This window comes from Oncorhynchus keta, chromosome 1 (assembly GCF_023373465.1).
Source record: "Oncorhynchus keta strain PuntledgeMale-10-30-2019 chromosome 1, Oket_V2, whole genome shotgun sequence".
NCBI classification, from domain to species: domain Eukaryota; kingdom Metazoa; phylum Chordata; class Actinopteri; order Salmoniformes; family Salmonidae; genus Oncorhynchus; species Oncorhynchus keta.
Window position 1 is genome coordinate 45024725 of NC_068421.1, and position 22806 is coordinate 45047530.

The 22806-nt window shown below is 42.5% G+C and overlaps 1 protein-coding gene and 1 long non-coding RNA gene across 5 annotated transcripts; one reads left to right on the forward strand and one right to left on the reverse strand.

Annotated features, from left to right (window-relative positions):
* Positions 1-1887: 1887 nt before the first annotated feature.
* Positions 1888-2868, reverse strand: LOC118386241 (uncharacterized). The gene is made up of 2 exons (XR_004826170.2): positions 2512-2868; positions 1888-2223 (listed from the first exon to the last, which is right to left on the reverse strand). It is a non-coding gene; the product is annotated as an uncharacterized LOC118386241 (long non-coding RNA).
* Positions 2869-2949: 81 nt separating this feature from the next.
* Positions 2950-21000, forward strand: LOC118386221 (NLR family member X1-like). Of its 4 annotated transcripts, none has more exons than XM_035773798.2 (10): positions 2950-3082; positions 14644-14751; positions 14875-14995; positions 15152-15215; positions 15610-15719; positions 16120-16748; positions 16990-18419; positions 19295-19381; positions 19716-19967; positions 20261-21000. In XM_035773798.2, exons 3-10 carry the CDS (start codon positions 14896-14898, stop codon positions 20619-20621), a joined length of 3033 nt encoding a protein of 1010 aa, XP_035629691.1. In that variant the 5' UTR covers positions 2950-3082; positions 14644-14751; positions 14875-14895; the 3' UTR covers positions 20622-21000. The 4 variants fall into 4 exon arrangements, with proteins under 4 accessions (XP_035629691.1, XP_035629684.1, XP_035629674.1 ...); XM_035773791.2 differs by lacking the exon at positions 2950-3082 and adding an exon at positions 3096-5352; XM_035773781.2 differs by lacking the exon at positions 2950-3082 and adding an exon at positions 8724-8896.
* The last annotated feature ends 1806 nt before the right edge of the window (positions 21001-22806 follow it).

Consider the following 22806-nt stretch of genomic DNA (forward strand, 5'->3'; position numbering starts at 1 on the left):
TCCCTAAGATTATTAATCCATTTTTGATGCGTCTTCACCTTGAGCTGGTAGCTTCTTATCCCCCACCTTTTTTTCTCTCCGGAACATCAACGGTTGCATATGTTGTGCCCAGTACGCACTCTGGGGGGGGGGGTCGTGGAAGCATATATATATATATATATTTTTTTTTTTGAAAGACAACCGCTACACCGCTTATTATTTCTGACTTTACACATGCAGCAAGTCCACGGTGGTTAAATGGCTAGCTACACACACACACACATCAAAAAAAAAAGTATTCTGCAACATTGTTTTGTTTTAAATGTGACACATCCAATCAGATAGGGTATTAAGGAGTAACTAGCCCTCTGGGGTAACTTCCCCCCTGTAATTCATATAAAGACCACAAGATGTCACCAAATTATTTCCCCAACACTTTTCCTGGCTGTCACTTTTCTTGCTGAACAAAACATGTCCTATGTGTCATCAGAACTTTGAGATATTTCAACAAAACAATTTTGTGGTACATTTTTAAAACGTTGTAGATATATTCCAATGGAGTTAGATCTATATATGTTTTTTTTAAATATACAAGTAGGAAAGCCTTAAGAGAAATCCACTTCTTTAGAGATAAAAATTTAGATTTTTTAAATAAAGTAGTAATATGTTTGATGAGTGTGTTGTGGTCAACTCGCCACTGCTGGCGCAGTGGTCTAAGGCACTGCATCACAGTGCTAGCTGTGCCACCAGAAACTCTGGGTTCGAGCCCAGGCTCTGTGGCAGGGAATCACCAATATAACCCTGTTACAGCCGCAACCGGGAGGTCCATGGGGCGACGCACAATTGGCCTAGCGTCGTCCAGGTTAGGGAGGGTTTGGCCGGTTGGGATATCCTTGTCTCATCGTGCACTAGCGACTCCTGTGGCGGGCCGGGTGCAGTGCGCGCTAACCAGGTCACCAGGTGCACAGTGTTTCCTCTGACACATTGGTGCGGCTGGCTTCCGGGTTGGATGCTCGCTGTGTTAAGAAACAGTGCGGCTTGGTTGGGTTGTGCTACGGAGGAAACACTCCCGAGCCTGTACGGGAGTTGTAGCGATGAGACAAGATAGTAACTACTAACAATTGGATAACATGAAATTGGAGAGAAAAGGGGAAAAAATATATCTTTTTTTAAAAAAATAACTTAATTTCTGTTGTAAATGTTTCCACTAGTGACTGATACATTTACAGTTAATGTAACTTTATAGCTTTTAGCTATTTTACACAGAATTGTATGTCATATGGCTATCTATGTTTTTAAGAGAGAGCTTTCCAATTGGCATCCCCTGTTTTCAGTCACAGCTGTGGCCTCGATTACGTGTGAGTAGTGCAGGTGTGCTCATGAGTTGTGCTCCAATTACACTGGGGATAGCTTTATTTGTGACTTACAAGTACAAATTAGAATCATGCAATAGCAGAGCATAATAGTTACCACATCAATGTTAATTAGTTAAGTTATTGTTATTACATGTTATATTCCAATGTTATATTCCAAATAATATTTTAATGAATTAAAAACAACTATTGAAAACCTTTTGCTCCTTAATGTAATTTTTTAAAAGACTGCTGGGATTTGAAAACTTGCATTATTCAAATCATATTTAGTGCAATTGTACATAATGGATTTTATAGAAAAAGGAACAACAATGAAAATGAATGTGCAAGGGCGTTAAAAAGAGGGACTTTACATAAAATCTCCTCATAGTGCAGACATTAATAGACATGTGCAACACCATTTCCCCCCATATTTTATTTAAATAATACAAATAAGAGAACAAGACTTAGCGTTCAAGTATTACTTAAGGAATTTCTAAATAAAACTGATTAAATGGATTCACTGCACTTTTGTAAAAACATTTCATGAAATAACTTAAAAAATGTAAACTCTAACGATTTATTTCCCTTTATAGTTAACATGACCTTCATCCACACACCAATTGTTTTGTGTCAGCATTTAGACATTGTTTTTAGGGGCCAGTTACCCCCTAGTACCCTAATACAGATCTTCTTATGGCTAGCTTGATTGACAGCTAACTATGCAGATTTGTTCTGCATGCATTGCACATGTGGATAGTTAGCTGTCATTTAACTCATGTAGGATACTGTATCTGTCAGAGAAAAATCATGGACATGTTTATAAAACGTGCAGCTCCCTCTTCATCCACTGCGGCTTCCAATGTCAACAACAAGGCAGACAACCCGGTCCCTGTCAAGAAAAGAAAATACGACCCGACTTTACCAAATAGGTTTTTACATATATAGAAAACAGGCAGGATGAGCGTAGACCACAGTGCATCCTATGCAACGAGCTGTTAGCTAATGAGAGCATTGAAACCCTCCAAAATGAATAGGCATATGGACACCAAGCATCCAACCCACAAATATAATACAGCTGACTTTAAAAAAAGAAAATGTCAATATCTGGAGGCCTCACAAGATTATTTGAAGAACGTATGCACGGTACAAGAAAAGGCACTTAATTCGCGCATCATACCTTGTGAACCAGCGCATTGTAGTGCAAAAACGCCCACACCAGCGCAGAGGATCTCATACTCCCTGGTGCGATTGATATGTGCACTGAAAATTTGGGAGTCGTACGCAAACAAACGTAACACCATACCCCTATCCAATGACACCATGAGGAGATTATTAGACATGTCTGAGGAAATAATATGCCAGACAAAAGAACGCATCAGTGCAAATGGCCATTATGCACTGCAGCTTGTTGAATCCGTAATCATGCAATTCTAAATGGTCTATGTCAGACCGTCTGTGTTGCGATTCGAACTCATAAAAGACACACCCTCGTCCATTTACCCTCGCTTTATGCCCTTGGGGAAATCCCCGTCACCATCTTGGTGGGCGGTACAAATTATTAGCCAAGCAAGGAAAGTTCGCAACGTAAAGCCCCTCGGCCCCCATTTTTAGTCGAGTTTGCGAGTCTACAATTATGTTCACTCGGGGGCCTAAAACTCCACATAACTCAACTCGCGACAATTTTACATCCGTAAGAAAAGTCCGCCAAAACTTAAAATCAACATCAATGTAGAAGTCAAGATACAGGTGTAAGTAAAAACTAATGCAAATACGGTAGAAATTGTGCTACTAATGCATATGACGGAACAAACACGTCTTGTAAAAAGTAAATACGTTTATTTCGTTATCTTTTGGAAATTGTTGAAATAAAAGGCAACCGTTTTAGCCATCTAGCTAGCAATGGCAATACTTTTTGCATATTTCTTACTGAGATGAAGGTTCTAAAACATGTTATTGGGTTTAAAAATAATCAATACTGATACAGTCAGTGCCTTAGACCACTGCCCCACTCGAGAGTTTAAGACAAGGGTTTAGCTATCTTGGAATTAACATTTCCAAGAACTTTCAAGAATTGAATTTCTTCGTAACTTTTTGCTTAAGGAGAAACATAAGAAACGGCGCAAGGACATTTCCAAGAACGTTTTTGAGGAATAGCAACTTTGCTTAACTTGAAATAGTTAAGGAAAAATGGCAGTTAAGACATTTCTTCTTAAGAAGGTTGTGAATCTGGGCCCAGTTGCTTTTGTAGTGCTTATTTTCCCACCACCACTGCAGAGGCTGTCTTTAACACAATGGATATGTACCTGGGCCCAGATTCACACAACCTTTCGAATGAAGATGGGAAGCGTCACATTACCAAGCAATGAAGAGGATCAGCTGGTGGAGCTGTCATTTGATTGCGGACTGCGCATGTGCGGCAGGAACCCTAATGGTTAGAACGGAAAGGTTGCTGGATCGAATCCCCAAACGGACAAGGTAAAACTCTGTCGTTCTGCCCTTGAGCAAGGCAGTTAACCCACTGTTCCCGGGCGCTGAAGACGTGGATGTTGATTAAGGCAGCCGCCTGCACCTCTGATTCAGAGGTGTTGGGTTAAATGCAGAAGACACATTTCAGTTGTACAACTAACTAGGTATAAGCGTAGGGGTTGGTAATGTTCTCTAGTTGCGCCGTGATTGGCTCAGTGTTCTGTCACTCATGGGGACACTACGTCACCGCAAACTCTATGGGTAGAGCTCGAAAATTCAAGCCCCTTGAGTGCTGCCATAGAGTTACATTAGAAGTGCCCATCCAAGAAGGCTCAAGGTCATTGGCCACAGATAAAATGACATCAAATCACGTTATATCTACAGTAGCTTTGATTGGACTGATTGGACTAAAAATCTTAGCTAGCAGTCATCGTCATGAATCAAGTCGACAATCTACTGGCAAATCCTTTTCAATCCTTGTCATATGAAGGTAAATAATTAAGAGAAATTATAGATTAAAATGTATCTGTGCTCATCGGCCATAAACATTACCCAACAAGTTGGAAATCGCAAATTCAACAATAAGTGAATTGGACGGAATAAGTGGCTAACTGCAAGCATTGCAAAATAATCACTAGCATGCTATTCAGTGGAGTGGATGTGTGGTCCAAGTCTTGGTTTAATGGTCTCTTTTACAAGTTTAAAAGGATAAACATTCAACATTGGCCATGCTGTCAATCCAGCATGACTTCTGCCGGGCTAAAAAACACGTTTTGAATGGTCATCCAACTCAGAATTGCAGGTCGGGAACTCAGACCTCTTACTAGGGCTGCATTCCAAACACTTAAAAGACGCACCCTCTCCCCTCAGCCCTCAAATTAAGTGGACACTCTCCCCTCAGCCCTCAAATTAAGTGGACACTTCTGATGATGTATCATGACGGCTGACGAGTTGACACTTGCAAGGCGAGGGAAGAAAGAATTACATTTAAATGAACCGCTCTTGCCCCATGGTTGTGTTTTCAGTCATCATGGAACCACTGGTAGCTGTTGCGTGTGCATTATATGAGCTACAGTCAATTATGATTGCATTTCATATCTTGGCTAGAAGACAATGAATGCATCCGCAAACATCGAATGTCAGCCATCCGACTATATCAGGAACATTGAAAATTACAATTTATAAATGTGATGTCAGGGAAAGTTGTATGCGCAAGCTAATGTTTCCAAAAGCTAACCAAACAAAAACATAATTACTTTTATGATACTTTGTTTGAGCCTTCATGTGCATTAGTAACACAATATATAACGTATTTACAATTGTTTTTACTTACACTTGTATGTTGACTTCTCCATATTAATATTCTCATTAATCATCGCAAATTGAATTATGGGCGTTTCAGGCCCCCGAGTGAACATAATTGTACACTCGCAAACACAATCAAAAACGAGGGCTGAGGCACTTATAGGATACCAACTTCCCATGCTTTTCTAATCATTTGGAACAATGACAAAGATTGCTGCGGGGATTCCCCCAAGGGCATAAGGCGAGGGTAAGTGGAGGAGGGTGTGTATTTTCTGTGTTTGAAATACAGCCTAGACCCCAAACTTGAAGATCACTGACGTAATCATGATTCAACCTTGTTTTTACGAGTTCCCAGTTGTCTTGAAAGTACCATACACCCAGAGAATGACAGACTTTGATGACAAATTTTGATGACAATTTGCCCACGAAGGAACACTGCGCCACCTTCCTGTTCAAGTGAGCACAGCACAACAAGCTGAGTCAAAAAATGTATTGTATGCTGCTGCATTAATTATGTCATATGCCAGGGAGAAAAGTGTACAGTAGCTAAGAAAGTAATACTAAGTGTATGTTGTGTAGTAAGCTGTTAGCAGCCCATGTACCTCACCGTAATAATGTTCTGGCTTGGTGGTGCACATGTAGCTTATAACCTGTTTTAGAGAAATGTAATCATCAAATATTGTAAGAGCTTTTATTGTCTGCTTATATGCCCCCTTTACTTATCCCACGGTTCTGACTTTGTGTACAGGGAGAATACTGTAAGAATAGCCCATGTTCTGAATTCTGTCGCTGTACATTTCAATAGTGCTGAACAAGTAGTTACAGTTGAAGTCTGGTCATTAAATGAGTCATTAAATCACATTTTCAACCATTCCCAAATTTCTTGTTAACAAACTATAGTTTTGGCAAGTCGGTTAGGACATTTACTTTGTGCATGACACAAGTAATTTTTCCCAACTATTGTTTACAATTGTTCACTTAATTCACTGTATCACAATTCCAGTGGGTCAGAAGTTTACACTAAGTTGACTGTGCCTTTAAACAGCTTGGAAAATTCCAGAAAAGGATGCCATGGCTTCAGAACTTGCACAATTGGTGGCTGACTAAATATTGTTTTGCCCCACTGTATATCCACAGTAAAACGGGTCCTGTATCGACATAACCTGAAAGGCCGCTCAACAAGGAAGAAGCAACTGCTCCAAAACCGCCATAAAATGCCAGTCTATGGTTTGCAATTGCACATGGGGACAAAGATCGTACTTTTTGGAGAAATGTCCTCTGGTCTGATGAAACAAAAATAGAACTGTTTGGACATAATGACCATCGTTATGTTTGGAGGAAAAAGGGGAGGCTTGCAAGCCAAAGAACACCATCCCAACCGTGAAGCATGAGGGTGGCAGCATCACGTTGTGGGGGTGCTTTGCTGCAGGAGGGACTGGTGCACTTCACAAAATAGATGGCATCACAAGGATGGAAAATGACGTGGATATATTGAAGCAACATCTCAAGACATCAGTCAGGAAGTTAAAGCCTGGTCGCAAATGGGTCTTACAAATGGACAATGACCCCAAGCATACTTCCAAAGTTGTGGCAAAATGGCTTAAGGACAACGAAGTCAAGGTATTGGAGTGGCCATCACAAAGCCCTGACCTCAAGCCTATAGAACATTTGTGGGCAGAACTGAAAAAGCGTGTGCGAGCAAGGAGGCCTACAAACCTGACTCCATTAATCAAATCAAATCAAATTTATTTATATAGCCCTTCGTACATCAGCTGATATCTCAAAGTGCTGTACAGAAACCCAGCCTAAAACCCCAAACAGCAAACAATGCAGGTGTAAAAGCACGGTGGCTAGGAAAAACTCCCTAGAAAGGCCAAAACCTAGGAAGAAACCTAGAGAGGAACCGGGCTATGTGGGGTGGCCAGTCCTCTTCTGGCTGTGCCGGGTAGAGATTATAACAGAACATGACCAAGATGTTCAAATGTTCATAAATGACCAGCATGGTCGAATAATAATAAGGCAGAACAGTTGAAACTGGAGCAGCAGCACAGTCAGGTGGACTGGGGACAGCAAGGAGCCATCATGTCAGGTAGTCCTGCGGCACGGTCCTAGGGCTCAGGTCCTCCGAGAGAGAGAAAGAAAGAGAGAATTAGAGAGAGCATATGTGGGGTGGCCAGTCCTCTTCTGGCTGTGCCGGGTGGAGATTATAACAGAACGTGGCCAAGATGTTCAAATGTTCATAAATGACCAGCATGGTTGAATAATAGTAAGGCAGAACAGTTGAAACTGGAGCAGCAGCATGGCCAGGTGGACTGGGGACAGCAAGGAGTCATCATGTCAGGTAGTCCTGGGACATGGTCCTAGGGCTCAGGTCCTCCGAGAGAGAAAAAAAAAGAGAGAGAAAGAAACAGAGAAGGAGAGAATCAGAGAACGCACACTTAGATTCACACAGGACACCGAATAGGACAGGAGAAGTACTCCAGATATAACAAACTGACCCTAGCCCCCGGACACATAAACTACTGCAGCATAAATACTGGAGGCTGAGACAGGAGGGGTCAGGAGACACTGTGGCCCCATCCGAGGACACACCCGGACAGGGCCAAACAGGAAGGATACACCAGCTCTGTCTGGAGGAATGGGCCAAAATTTACGCAACTTATTGTGGGAAGCATGTGGAAGGCTAGCCGAAACGTTTGACGGAAGTTAAACAATTTAAAGTACATGCTACTAAATACTAATTGAGTGTATGTAAACGTCTGACCCACTGGGAATGTGATGAAAGAAATAAAAGCTGAAATAAATCATTATCTCTACTATTATTCTGACATTTCACATTCTTAAAATGAAGTGGTGATCCTAACTGACCTAAGACAGGGAATCTTTACTAGGATTAAATGTCAGGAATTGTGAAAAAAAACTGAGTTTAAATGTATTTGGCTAAGGTGTATGTAAACTTCTGACTTCAACTGTATATTGGCTGCGTCCGTCCTAGCTCGCTCATTACTGTCTTTATCAAAATTACGGATTGCATCGAATCCGCTTGTCTACCCTTATGCCATAGTGTGTTAACCTCAATTGTCAGCCATATTAGCTATGTTTTTTTCAAAGGCAGAGATATGAGACTGAATTAATTGTTTCACTGCCAGGCAAGGCTCTGCTGATAGCCAGGTGCAGCAGTGGTAAGGTGTTGGGACAGCTTTATGTAGGCCCTAACAGTTTGTTTGCACCGTTTGTTACCGTTATAGTGCAATTAATGTATTGTTTAGTGTTGTGGCTTTGCTGCCATGCATCTAAAAAACATGTTGTTTGTTTGCCCCACCAAGCTTTACATAGTCAAATCGCCACTGCATGTAGGCCTATTGGATTTGTTGGCATTAACTCGTTTACAAGACTCACAGTTTTAATAAGAAAGATGAAACGTATATTATGTTTAATTATAAAGTTGAAATGAGATTTATAGTAGAATACATTTTTCACCCCTAGATGCAATACCCTTGACTTGACTATAGCCTCGGGTTAAAGAAGTGCCAGTCACCCAAAATAGGCTTCACCATGCTTTCTCGAACAAGGGTAATGGGCATCAGGCGCTACATACTGACAGCACCATTTGTACACAGTCAGCTCAGTTGAGTAAGCGGTCTAGTCTACTTTGCGCCACATGAAAATGATTGCGGTCATATTTTCTTCTTCTGCATGAGCATTTTAGAACGCGCAAATCATTCCGGATACGAGACCGATTCTACAAAATATATATTGTATGTTATGATGACTGACTTCTGAAAAGAGAGGTAAGCGATAGCGTTAGCAACTCTGGATACGTTAGGCTATCTAATGGCTAAAATAAATCAAATATTAAACGTCGTCGACTCAGTCATGAAAGTTTTGGTAACAGTTTTAAAAATAACATTATATGCCTCAAACTTGGCTATGGCTACGCTTCAATTCGTGACTTATTTTTGTACGAATGTATGTTAACTTGGAACATTTTCTCCAAGGACACCGTCGTCAGGGCTGTCTGTCACTGTCTTATTTTTTTTTTGTTTTTTTTGTTTTGTTTTTGGGGCTGTCTGTCACTATCACCAGTCGACTGAGCTCTTTTTATGCAACGGAATAAGTGTATTTCGCCATTGCACATATCTTTCATTGAGCAACAAACAACGTAGCCTGTTTCGTTTGCCCACATTGCTACAATGTATCAAATCAGAATTGCTGGGAGTGCGCATGGCACAGTTTTGTTGCGTAACTGAGGAGTAGCCTAGGATTCAGAATTTTAGCCTAACGGTTTTGCTCGTTGATGCAGTTCTATCTACTGTACTTGGTGTCTCTCCAATAGTTCCTGTAAAGAAATGAGGAATCACCCAGTTTACATTTTAATGACTATGCAAAGGGACATTGAACGATGCCAATCAAATTAGGTGTGTGTCCAGAAAAATATTATGCCCTTGTTCATGACTCTCAGTTCCATTACGTTGCATGTAAGAGTCATTGGACGAAGGCGTCTTCTATACCGGGGAGTTTGTTAAAATTAAGAGCTCGACCCTCGGTCTGAACATGAACACAGATCTCATTAATGTGGTTTTGGAAGCATAAGGACCGTGTCTTTCATATAAAAATTTCAAAAACAAAAAGGTTCAATTGATACACACCTTCATAAGGTTAGGGTTCCCACTTGGCCGTCCATGTTACAGCGCTTGTTTACAGACAACAGATTGAAGATGGAGGCGACCACCTGAGCTAGAATACAGCTCAGTAGTGAATTTTTACAAAAAGTATAGAACACCCAATTATTGCAGGATATCTCGGTGTTAGGAGAATCTAACAACACTGCAGAAGTGTAGTTGGATGGAGGCACCCATGTATGGATCTGTGCAACACGTACTGTAGCAGTTTCTTTTTCATATAAATGATTCTTTCTCGCTGATGAAAGATAAAGGCCATTATGTGTCGAAAGTGGTATTGCAAGTATGATTATTTACGTTTTTAAACGTTCTAACGCAGCGTCGAAATTGTAGTTCACGTGAGCCAGTCGTGGGCGAATTGGGTATGGCCACACCATTCCAATCCCGATTTCAAAGGCAAATACAGAAGCCAAACCATAAAAAAGAATCCATATTACAACCGATGTGTTGTGATAATTGTGTTGTTTCCACTATAACTTGTTAGTTCATATGCCTTGCAACCGTGTTACATAAGCCTAAGTACAAGACAAGAAGAAACAGTAACCACGTTTCCATCCACAGTTTTTATGCGAGTAAATCATACAGGATTTAAAAAAAACATGGCAACTGTGATGGAAACAGTTAGTTTCGATACTACAGAATTTGTTCTTTCAGCTTGGTGGGATCATTTTGTGTCTGTAAAATTAATTATGTGAGAAATGCAAGTGGAAACGCCTTTATGTGCAAATATTGATATAATAATCATCATATCAAAGTTCACTTGGATTAATGTGTTGATATGGTGTGTGGTCCTCCTCTCACTATGACTCTGAAAACCATGCAGTTTATTAGGCTACAGATGACTTAACTTATGATGAACATTAGGGATGCACTGATATGACATTTTTGGCAGATACCGATATTCAATATTTTCCTTGCAATAAAACAGTACCGATATTTAAAATGTTTGCGTCCTTTTAAGCATTCTAGTACAGTTCAATAGTTAACACACACATGGACGCAGCGGTCTAAGTCACTGAATATCCGTTCAGAGGCATCACTACAGTCCCTGGTTTGAATCCAGGCTGTATCACATCCGGCCGTGATTGGGAGTCTCATAGGGCGGTGCACAATTGGCCCAGCATCGTTCTGGTTTGGCCGGGGTAGGCCGTCATTGTAAATAAGAATTTGTTCTTAACTGACTTGCCTAGTTAAATAAAGGTTACACACACCACACCAAAAGTTATTTTGTTTGTATTTACGTATGTCCCCATTACCAGAAAACACAATAAAAGCCCATTTCTTTCACTTATTTGCTGAGCTGTTTCGTTGTTCAATTGTTCAGTCGTTTCATTCTCAACCAGGATTTCATCATACATGTCAAGCAGTGAAGTTTCAGCTATGTCTGTCCATGGACACTCTTCCTCGGTGCACACTGTCACTGTGTCCTTTTCCATCTTGTCCAGCTGTGTATGTAACATTTCACGTAAACCCTGTTTCTTGTCTACATCGAAGTAGCGGTCCTTGTACCTAGCATCGAGCATGGTGGCGACACAGTAAAGAGGCTCAGAGAGAATGCCACCGAATCGCTTGTTCACAGCCTCGAGCTTTTGTAAGGTTTAACCCCACTGTCTGTCGGCCGTGGGGTTGAGCAGGCATTTCAATGCCATAACAGAGGGTGTCATGTCTGCTACAGACACAGTTTATTGTTTAAAATGTATTTTACCTTTATTTAACTAGGCAAGTCAGTTAAGAACAAATTCTTAGTTTCAATGACGGCCTAGGAACAGTGGGTTAACTGCCTTGTTCAGGGGCAGAACGACAGATTTGTACCTTGTCATCTCAGGGATTTGAACTTGCAACCTTTCGGTTACTAGTCCAACGCTCTAACCACTAGGCTGATGAGCTTTTTTATCAAGTCAGTTGTTCGAATGGCACTAGGGGTGTGTTCATGTTTCCAAGTTTCAAACATGTTCTCAAATGTCATTGAAATGGCAGCAGTTGTTTGAGAACCAGCACATTTTTGAGCATGCAATATGGCTTTCCTCAGTACGAAATCCTCGTCGACCCACTGCTGTCAGAGTCAGCATGCTCATGGGTCTGACATCGCTGGTCCAAATGTCAGTCGTGAAGATAATAGCATTGACGCCCATAGCAAATAGCTCATGGATGTACGTTTCAACAGTACTGTGTAACTCCGGTAGGGCAACATCTGAAAAATAGTGTGTACCAGGGCTCGACCAGCCAACGAAAGTCGACATCATCCACGACAGAGGACTGTTGATTGTCAAGGACAATGAATTCCATTGTCTTGGCGTTAATGGATTTCGCCTTTGAGTTGTCTCGCTGAAATGATCTTACTCTTTCAAATGACTGCTCGACAAGAACTTGTTTAGTTGTTAGAAGTGTGCGCTTAGTATTTTTTCTGCTTTTGTTCTGTGTAGCGCTGTATTTTTCGTGGCATCATTACATCATCTACTTACGTTAAATAGGTATTCACGTCAGCTTTGACATTGGTTTTGCACATCGGCGTTAAACTAGACATCAGGCCGATGTTGGCATTTTTAGCTACCGATATATCGTGCATCCCTAATGAACATCACAGGGTGGTGAAAGTGCACTGTGATCTTGATGCTCCTTTCCAATAAATATCGAGGGTCTTATTCTGGTGACATGATTATCGATGCTTGACATCCGTTTGACAAATACAAATATTCTTACCCTTATCCATAATATCTCAGACTATACCCGCACAGCCTAACCGTGCTGTATCTGCGAGCTGTTGGCTAGAGCGCAGGTGCCAAGACCAAAGTAGGCAAACCAGTGGGAAAAAAGCCATAATTATGGCAACCTATGTGTTGTGATAATTGCGTTGTTTGCTCTATAACTTGTTAGTTCATATAGGCCTAAGGCTGAGACAATAAGAAGACACAGTGGCAGAATAAATTCAACCATATCTTTTTGTTTCATCGCCAAAACCGTAGAGAAACATCTGTCTGGTTAAGTCCACAAAACATATTGCATGTAACAAACAGTTACAGCATAGTCAAGCAAGTACATTTTCCTGTTATTTTCAGACTACTAACCATGGAGAGTTGTCGCAAAGAAACCAGGCGCGGCCTCCGTTAATCCAGCACCATTTCAACTTTAACAGACTAAGCATAGGTGATTCGATTAATACAGTGACAGCTAAAAGATACCAACAACTATTTAGTCCAATCAACGTAAACTAAATATGATGTGGCTGTCCATTGTACTGATTTCTGTGTGTGTTTGCAAGTAGAAAAAAAACATCTTGATTCACCCCACTTGTTGAGATAAATCAGCAATGCCATCCTCCTCTTTTCATGTTGCCTAAATGGTCTATGACTCTGTCATACAGTACATGCTTTTAGTTTCTGTTCTAGGCTACCAGGCTAAAATGCTTGCTCGCTAGCCTAACTTCCTTTCATGGGCAACAATGTGCTAGGCCTATTACATTTAGCTCCATGTTGAACTTCCATCATCGCAGGCCAGGGGCACAATGTATACGTTTGTGGTTGGATCACAATCGACATTATAATCATTAGCCAGTGCGGAGAATTAAGTCCAAATCCCTTTCTCCATCCATGGCTAATTTAGGAATGGGCCAATTTTAGCTATCCACCCACCGGATCGCAACAACACAACGAGATGCATTGACGTTTGGCTTCTGATGTGATTGGTGTGAAGCCAAATCCAAACGGGCTCCCCTTGACACTTGCATCCATGAATACACGCCACTGCACATTGCAGAGGTAAAGATGGCTGTAGTAGATGGCTTTGGTTAGGTCACTGCTGTTTGACTTGACTTGACACTTTTCCATACCCTAGCTTTAGCTGAAATGAGAACCCTGTGACCTTGTCCTTTAACAAAGATAATGTAAACGTCTTATGGGGCACACCAGTGCATTAATAGACTCAGACTGCAGAAGAGGCTGGTGGTAGGAGCTATAAGAAGACGGGCTCATTGTAATGGCTGGAAATGAATAAATGGAACTGAGTCAAACATGTGATTTCCATTTGTTTGATTCCGTTCCATTAATTCCATTGCAGCCATTACAATGAGCCGTCGGCTCCTCCCACAAGCCTCCTCTGATAGACTGCCCATATGTTCCAAAATTGTTCCAAAAGTGTTGAACGTAGGAGTGGCCGAGATTCCATGCATTGAGGGAGGACCAAAGAGAGTGGGAGAGGGATAGGTGCATAACTGAAGAAGGGGAGGGCCTTACACAGTGTAAATTAGCTGTGCTGAGTAGGGATTGGACAGGGGTAATGGTGTGGTGGTTTGGGAGAAGACTATGTTCCGGGACTCTCTCTCACATTGCCTCTAGGAGTGCATATCTCTTATTGCTGTCATGACTCAGCTTGTTTGGCCAGTCAAGAGCAAGCAGCTGGAAAGTGGAGCAGCACAGTCTAGCCTATTAGCTACATGTCTGATCCTGAGAGAACACAGAGGAAACGCATTGGGACTGGGACAAACGTTTCATAGGGTATAGTGTTTCCCTTCCTGCATGTGTGTATGAATGCATTCATGCGTGTGTGTGAATGCTTTTTAGTGAAATTAGATTTGTGTGAATATGCTAATATCAGAGTGATAACCTACTGGGCACACATTGGTTGAGTCAACAGTTTCCACATAATTTCGATGAAATTACGTTGAGAACCAACATGGAATGGACGTTGAATTGACGTCTGTGTCCAGTGGGAACTAACACTTACTTAGCTTCGATGTAACTAAGAGAGCGTTGACAATGTCAAAAACACTTACTGTGTAATTGACTTAGTAGGTGACTTTGTGCTTTTGAGGTCATTGATATGATATACTGCACTAAATTGAGTGTCATGTTGCATTGCAGGTTCACGTTAAAACTACAGTAAACCAAGACCCACGGGAAACAAAGACTTAGGATCAGGAAGTGGAAGCACTGTTTAAGATTCCTCAAGATGTAAACTAGTTGGAACAAGTGAGTCATGCAATCAAGCTTTCTTCTGAATAAATTACTTTGTTTCCTTTTATGCACAACCAAATTAATCAATGAAATTAGAGACAGTTATTGGCTCATTTACTGATTTCTTTCCTTTGACAGTGTTGAAAGCCTACTAGGAGGATGTGGCAGTGTTGGATCGGCTCAGGGGTCCTCAGGAGGAGATGGCGAGGCACTCTCAATGATGTACTCTCCAAATCTAACATCTCTATTTTACAAAGAGGTAAGAAAAACTGTCTGTGTAGCATAACAGTATTGTTATCTCTGTATAACAATTGTAATAAATTGAGGGAGGGAATAGTTACAGCATACTGTATGTATTATGTATTCCTTATAACCACTGAGAATTATATGGCGTAGTGACTGTGTTTGTCTTTAGATGTGAATCTCAGTAGACTCGCAAGCAGAGTCCTCAATTATAGGAAGATGAGCTCATGTCACAGGTGAGTCAACATTCTCTTCCACAGACTTGTACATTTGACAGAAACACCAAACCAACTGCTCATTACCCAGACATTGACATTTTACAGTTCCACCCCTACATACAGTGTAGACAGACAACACATAGGGGCAGTTTCCCAGACACAGATTAAGCCTAATACTGGACTAAAAATCATTTTTTAAATGGCATTTCTCAGTTGAGCTTGCTTTTTAGTCCAGGACTAGGCTTAATCTGTGTCCAGGAAACCTTAAAGTGCTAGTCTTAGTGCTCGATCAGTATTGTGTGTGTGTGTGTGTGTGTGTGTGTGTGTCCTGGAGATTTGCTACCTGTTGTGACATGTAAGTAGAGAAATAGTCAGTGTTGTTGAGTGAGCCTCTCTGTGTCCACCCCCACAGACAGCTGAGGCTTCCAGGAGGACTATGGAGGAGGTTGAAATCCTCCTCCTATTCAGCCAGTGGATTTCATTCAAGATTTTTTTGCTCCAGTCTAGTCCATAATCAAACAGGTAAACCGAGTTTGTACATATGTCCCATCACGTAAGGTTGAAGCCTGGTCCTCGTAATTCACACCATCTGTTGTGTAGATCCCTGCTATGTATTAGGAACTATAAGGAAAATAAGTATGCAATAAACAGACCAGTATTAAAAAGCAACAAAAAGCAAGGGCAAAGTGGTAAGTGTTCCATAACTGCATGTTCCTTACTGTTCTGTACTTACTGGTCTGTTATAGGGTGTTTACGTAGATTATAAGAAGATAGTTAATCCTACTGTAGGTAATGTGTGGCCATACTAATCCTTCAACGAGAGGTTTTGCCATAGGTATTTCAGTAATCTTGGTGCTCTTGATAATTCAAGAGAATGTGTTCGTTCATTGCTGTGTTTAAATACTGGTCCTTTCCTTCACAGATCCCATTGAGATCCACAAGAAGAAGTTGACCTTATGGTTCAGCCACCTACCTCAGGAAGAGAAGCAGTTCGGGGGCTACTTCACCCCCGAGACCATGCACGTGGAGCCGCTCATCCTGGAGAGGAAGCCAGAAGATAGGAAAGGGCCCTTATTCACCCCTCTCCTCAAGCCATCCCAGGTCCCCCAGAGTGCCTCGGTCACCATGGAGCAGCTCTTTGAGCCCACTCAGCAAGGAGGCAGGGAGCGGGGCCTTAACGTGCTGCTGTACGGGGCGGTCGGGACAGGGAAGAGCACAGTGGTGCGGAAGCTGGTTCTAGACTGGTGTGCCGGGCTCACTTTGACCCAGTTCAAACTACTGGTGCCCTTCTCCTGCGAGGACCTCTCCCAGTTATCCAAGTCCACATCTCTGAGAGACCTCGTCAGCAGGAAATACCTGCACCTGAAAAAGATCCCCATGCTGAGTGGAGAGAACGACCAGGCCAAGGATGTGCTGTTTCTGTTTAACGGCATGGAGAAGATGAAACTGGACTTCCGTATTAGCTCCACAGAGCTGTGCAGCAACCCAGACGAGGCCCTCCCCTCCGGGGCAGTGGTGGTGAACCTGCTCAGGAAGTACCTGCTGCCTGAGGTATTGGCCCACAACCTACATTGAGTCAGTTGCATACAGTAAAATGTGCTGTGTGCTAAGGAAAGTGCTGTTTAAGCAATGCAGATGCTGCTATAAAATCAAACAGAAAAATACAGTATGTTACCATTCAAGGTTATCAACTTCAATCAGGTTCAGTATGTCTATTTCCAACCCCAGCAAGTTGTGATGAAACATTTTTAGTAATGTACATGTATTGATAATTTAACTCAATTTTTTTTAGGCCAGTATTTTGGTCACCACAAGGTTGTCTGCCCTTGACCACATCCCTACAAAGTATGTGAAACGCTACGCACAGATATATGGCTTTAATGACCCAGATCGCCAGCGAGCATACTTCACAAGCCGACTGCTGCAACAGATTGGAGAGAAGCCGAGAAACCAGGAGGCCCAGTCCCTCATCGAGCTGCTTTACCTCAACCTACAGAGGGAGAGCCAGTTAGCGGCCGCCTGCTTTTTACCTTCCTATTGCTGGCTGACTTGTGCCATACTCCACTTTTTACATTTCACCGACGCCCAGGCACCCATACGTACGCTAACTGGTATCTATACCAGCTTTCTGAGACTCAACTTTGGAGGGGAGGTGCTGAACATGGGTGGGGCTGTATCTTCTCCAGATGACCAGAACTCATTGATGCTCTATGTAGTCCGCACTGTGGGCAAACTGGCCTTTGACGGAGTCTCCAAAAAGCGCACTTCCTTCTCCGAGGAGGAACTGGAACAGTTTGTTGGGGGTAAGACCAAAACAGATGAGGAACTGCGTCAGCTGGCCGTGTTCCGCACTGACGTCCTCGACTTCTTCCTGGTGCCCTGCGTCGAGACCAAAAGGTCAGAGCTTGATGAAAAGGAGAAGCGCTACGTGTTTGCTATTCCCGCCATGCAAGAGTACCTGGCTGCCCTGTACGTCGTCCTCGGCGAGAACAAGACGGCTCTGGAGAAACTGAGCAAAGAGGTGACCGTGGTCATCGGTCAAGTGGGCGAAGATGTCAACACGCTCATCAGCATCATCTCCAAGTTCATCCCCCTCAGGGTCTTTGCTGTTTTCAACCTGCTCAAGCTCTTTCCCAGCCTGTTTGAAAAGATCAGCAGCCGCAGCAAGGGCCGCATCGCCCGCACCATGGCGGCAGAGATGTTCCGCAGCGAGGACAGCTTCAACGAGGACGTGCTGGACCAAGTGGAGCAGAGCCTGCTGGGGGTTCACGGCCCCCAGCCCCAGGAGCGCCTGGACAGCCGGGCCTTCGAGCTCTACCCCATCTTCATGGGCGGCCTGCTTCACTACGAGAACCGGGTTCTGCTGGAGCAGCTGGGCTGCAGCATCAAGAGCACCACGGTGGCTCAGATCACACGGACCCTCAAGAGGCACTTGGCGGCAGAGATCGTGAAGTGGCAGCCCCCCGAGGAGCTCATGGACCTGCTGGTGCTCCTCTACGAGTTCCAGAATCCCCGGCTCACGGCAGAGGTCCTGCTCTCCATCCGCAGCATCAAGCTGTCCACCGTGCGTATGACGCCCCTCAAATGCTTTGTCCTGAGTTCTGTGCTGGCCTGCGCACCCACGAGGTACCACCTGGAGGAGCTGGACCTTTCTTCCTGTCACCTGACCAACGACCTGCTGACCATGCTGTGGCCCGCCTTCCGCCACACACACAACCTCAAGTGAGAGAAGGTTTGAATTCTGGGCCTTTAGTCAAGTAAACTTTTTTGTGTTAGGATGTATTTATAATTTTTTTTACAAAGTTCTCACCAACTCACAAGATTGACCTCTTGTATCTTTCCATGGTAACAGTCACTACTTTGGTCATATTACATTGGTCATATTACGAGTGTATTTTTACCTATTACGTTACATATACCCTCTGTTCACCTCATTGAATTGTTATCATTTTCAGAATACAGGTGGTAAATCTAAGCCTTAACACTCCAAATTCTCTATTTACTGAAAGATGTCCAAACATGCAGAAATATTCGCCCTTTTGTCTTTTATTGCTTGTTAGTGTTTGCGAGGGAGGCCTTAAAATCATTAACTGCCAAGTGACATATCAGGTCCCCAAACTTGATCCATCCAGTGACATTCATGGGTTTATTCATGGTAGGTTTGACATTATAGCCTAAATATGTTTGACTTGCTTGTTTGACTTGGGCATTGAGAACAGGGTATTCTCATGCTAGTAAAGGAAGGCGCATTGGTAGTAAAGGGAGACTTTATTACCCATAATATATCCTTTATCTATTTTAGTGTTATCAGGTTATTCAGTCTGGCCGGCTTTTTGGTTGAGGTTGTAAAAATTTTAAAAAGCATGGTGTTACTTCATTAAGAACTGCAACATGGAGTTTAATCTGTGTTCAATGTCTTTTTAATCTGGAGTTCACAAGTTTTAAAGGAGTGTAATCTGTGTTCAATGTTTGTTTCTTTGTATTTAATAGTCGTTCTATTGACTACCTGAGGTTCGTGGATTGCAGGCTAACGCATGTGTGTGGGCGTGTGTTTGTGATAGCTGTGTATGCTTTTTTTCTTTCTCCGTTGTCTTCAGTCTCCAGTTTAATAGCCTGGGTCCTGAGTCCTGCATTCTCCTGCGAGATCTACTACTTGACCCCAACAGTACTATTAGATCTCTACAGTAAGACGCTGACTCTTTACCAAGCTTATGACCTTATTGCCTTTTCTATGGCTCAAACGGTAGGTATTGGTAATAATAAAACTTAACTCAAAGGAATTTACCACTTACCTTAAGTATGATAACTAATACTTTATCAGTAAATATTGCCATATTTATTTGCTTTGGTCAGAAAGGGACAATTTCTCTCATTTGAGAATTTGCTCACTTTACACTTCAAATAAGAGATCCAAATGAGGGTTGGTCTAATGTCGAACTAACAGATATGCAGCTTCAACCAGCCTTCACTTGTCCAGTCTGAATGCTGATACAGTGCCCTGTGACTGTCCCTCTGTAGCCTGTGTGATAATCCGCTGTTAGAGTCCGGGGCTCGCTGTCTGCTGGACGCCCTGCTAGGGAACCAGTCTCTCAGACAGCTGTCCCTGATGCACACGGGCATGGGCGACAAGGGGGCCTGCGAGCTGGCCGAGAGGCTCAACCATCACACGGGCCTGCAGGAGCTCAACGTGGCCTACAACAACATCGGGGACAACGCTGCTCTGACCCTGGTGGATGCCTGCAGAGAGCACCCCAGCATCCACACTGTGCAGTAAGCTAAGCAGCACCGTACCCACATGTCCTGGAATTACAGTATATGGGGTTAGGCGGGGCAATAAATTGTTCTGTGGGGGCCAGATTCATCTCGTGGGCCAACAGTTGCAGACTCCTATATACACACACAAAATTAACTTGCATGACTCGACCACTATGGTTTCTTTAATACTTTTATTTAGGCTATTTTCTTTTCATCATGCACTTATTATGCATTGTCTTTGTATGAAGTGCCGTTTGAATGTGTCTATATGTAGGTTGTGTAAAAATCTATTCCATTGTGTTCCACAGCTTGTACCTGAATCCTCTCAGCAATGTGGGGAAGCAGTCCTTGTACGTGCGAGGAGTCCCGCCGGATCAGGGTGGCACGGGGCGGCGCGTGAAGGTGCTGGCCTCAGTCACCGAGGGCTCGAACATCTCGGAGGACTGGCACCCCATTCTGAGCGTCATCAGTAAGAACGCCTTGTCCTGGGAGCGCGAACGCGTCAGGGAACAGCTGCAGATCTTCCTCCGAGACCTGGAGTGGGGTAGGAAGCAGGCACCAAGCTTCTGGAAAAAGATGCACTTCCGCAGGGTGGAGAAGGGCGTCAGGCAGACGCTGCAGATGCTTCACAAGGACATCCCGACGAGGACCGGTGGGAGTACCAAGTAATGTTCAAGCCATGTCTGCGTTTTTTATTTTTATCATGAGCCATTCATGAGTATGTTCCAGTCTTCCAACCAGAGCATAAACCCATGTATCCATCGCCTTGAAGAAATGTAGCAAGTGAGATGTGGGACAGTCAAATCTATGCAAAATGAACAGAATAAAATATATGAAATGGTATGAAACTGAAAGTGTTCTTTTCAAGACTACGTAGGAATGTGTTGCATGATTAGTTATGCAGAATTATGCACATAGCCATATTTGTTTTGGGCCTCCTTATGTACCTGTGTGCAAAATGTGTAGTATCTTGTATTTTCTCCCTGTTTTTTGCTTGAGGATGTCTGCTTGTGTTTAATAAATATATTCAGGCAGGTTTAAAAGGAAATGTGTTCCGTTTGTGTTTATTATTAAGTGTTTTGCTGTTTTAATAGGAACAATCAGTTGATAAAGTCAACGTGGATCGATACTTGAAAATACATCTAGTGTTGCATGTACTGCGAAAGCCATTGGTTGCAACACTTTTCTATGACCTTCACTAGATGAAATGCTCCAAGCAATGGCTTCGATGTCCTCATGGGACTTAAACATTATTTGATTTTTTAAATAGTGCTGTGCTGCATCAAACAATTTGCTCACTCAAATTTTTTTTATTTTCATAGCAGTTTATCTATTGATGTACTTGAAGGTTGTCCTTCATTCATTTGTACTGGATACTATTTTGTGTGATATAATTGAATATGTTATTCAGTGCTTGTATTGGAAATGATAGACTTTGACTGCTTTGCTCTAGCACAGGATAGAGGAGCAATGTGAATCTGTATGTGCGCTTTGATTAAATTCATTTCAATTAAAAAGTCCAAATCAATGCCATTTACGTTAGGTCTATTTTGAAATTCATTACATCAGGTTTAGAATGGACAATGATGTACTCGAGGTCCCCACAACAACACATTTAAAATCATAGCCCTAACCTAGATCCTCATAGTATTTCCAGATAGGCTCATTGCTGTTTTAGTCTCATTGTGCCCATAATCAACCATTATTTCACCTGCAGTGTAGCACTCATGACCCCGATGACCTTACATTGACAGTATAGTCAATACATTCAACTTGTTGGTATCAACTCAGAGTTGTTCAAGCTCGCAAACCATTGTATGATAACACTTATCTAAGAAACCTTGGGAGTGTTTAGTTATGTGATGGGTTACCAGGTCTGGTCACAGGTTAGCTAAACATTAAGCCTAGGAGGCCTAGTGTTATGGTGGAGGAAGAAGGCGTTACCATCTCGAATGCTGACAAAACAGAGGAATCTTAACGTCCAAGAGAGTATAGTGTTTAATGTATACGTTTTGGCACAAAGCCTTTTCTCAAGACCAGTCTCCATTGTTACGACACCGACGTGCTTCTCCGCTTCACTAGGCTGGTCTTGCTTCAGAATTCGAATGAGTACACGGGATTTGTATATTCAAATAGTATTTTACGTTACAATAGCCTATAGGTATATTCTGACAGGCATTCTCTCTTTGAGTCAGTGTGAGTGTGTTCTAAAGTGTGTTTAATCATTGGTGATTAAAAGGTAGCCTTCTGTGTTTATGTGACAGTGCTGGAAATGAATGTCTCTACCTTTTACGAAGTAACAAGTTTGATTTTAAAATGAAAATGACTGGATTATACGTTTGAGCGTTATTTGGGTGGGATGAATAATGAATTCTGAACCGCTACCCCATCAGCATACATTGCCTGCTGTATCCAAAATACACATGTTGATAGTCAACATACAACATGGGCAGTCCTTGCTAGGTCTACCGAAAATAGAGAATGAAAAAAGGCAGCAATCCTGTAATAAAAGGCCGTCTGATAAAAGCTGTCCGGTCCCTCCACAGCTAGAATAATGACAGTCAGCAGATAGCTGGGAACATGACACTGCAGATATCATCACTAACAACCTGACAGACTGCACAGACCACTCCTTGCCAAGAGATTGAATGTAGGTATGTGTTGTCAGTGTGTGTGTGTGTGTGTATGGTGTGTGCAACAGTCGAGCAGGAAGGGAAAGGATGAATTCTGCATACAAATGAGAAATGCTCGTATAAGGGCTGGCATGCTGTGGCGTGTGTGTGTGAGTATCCTCCTTCTCATAATAATAGTCAGGTTAGGATATTCATGGTGAAAGATGGAGCCAAACCTTAGA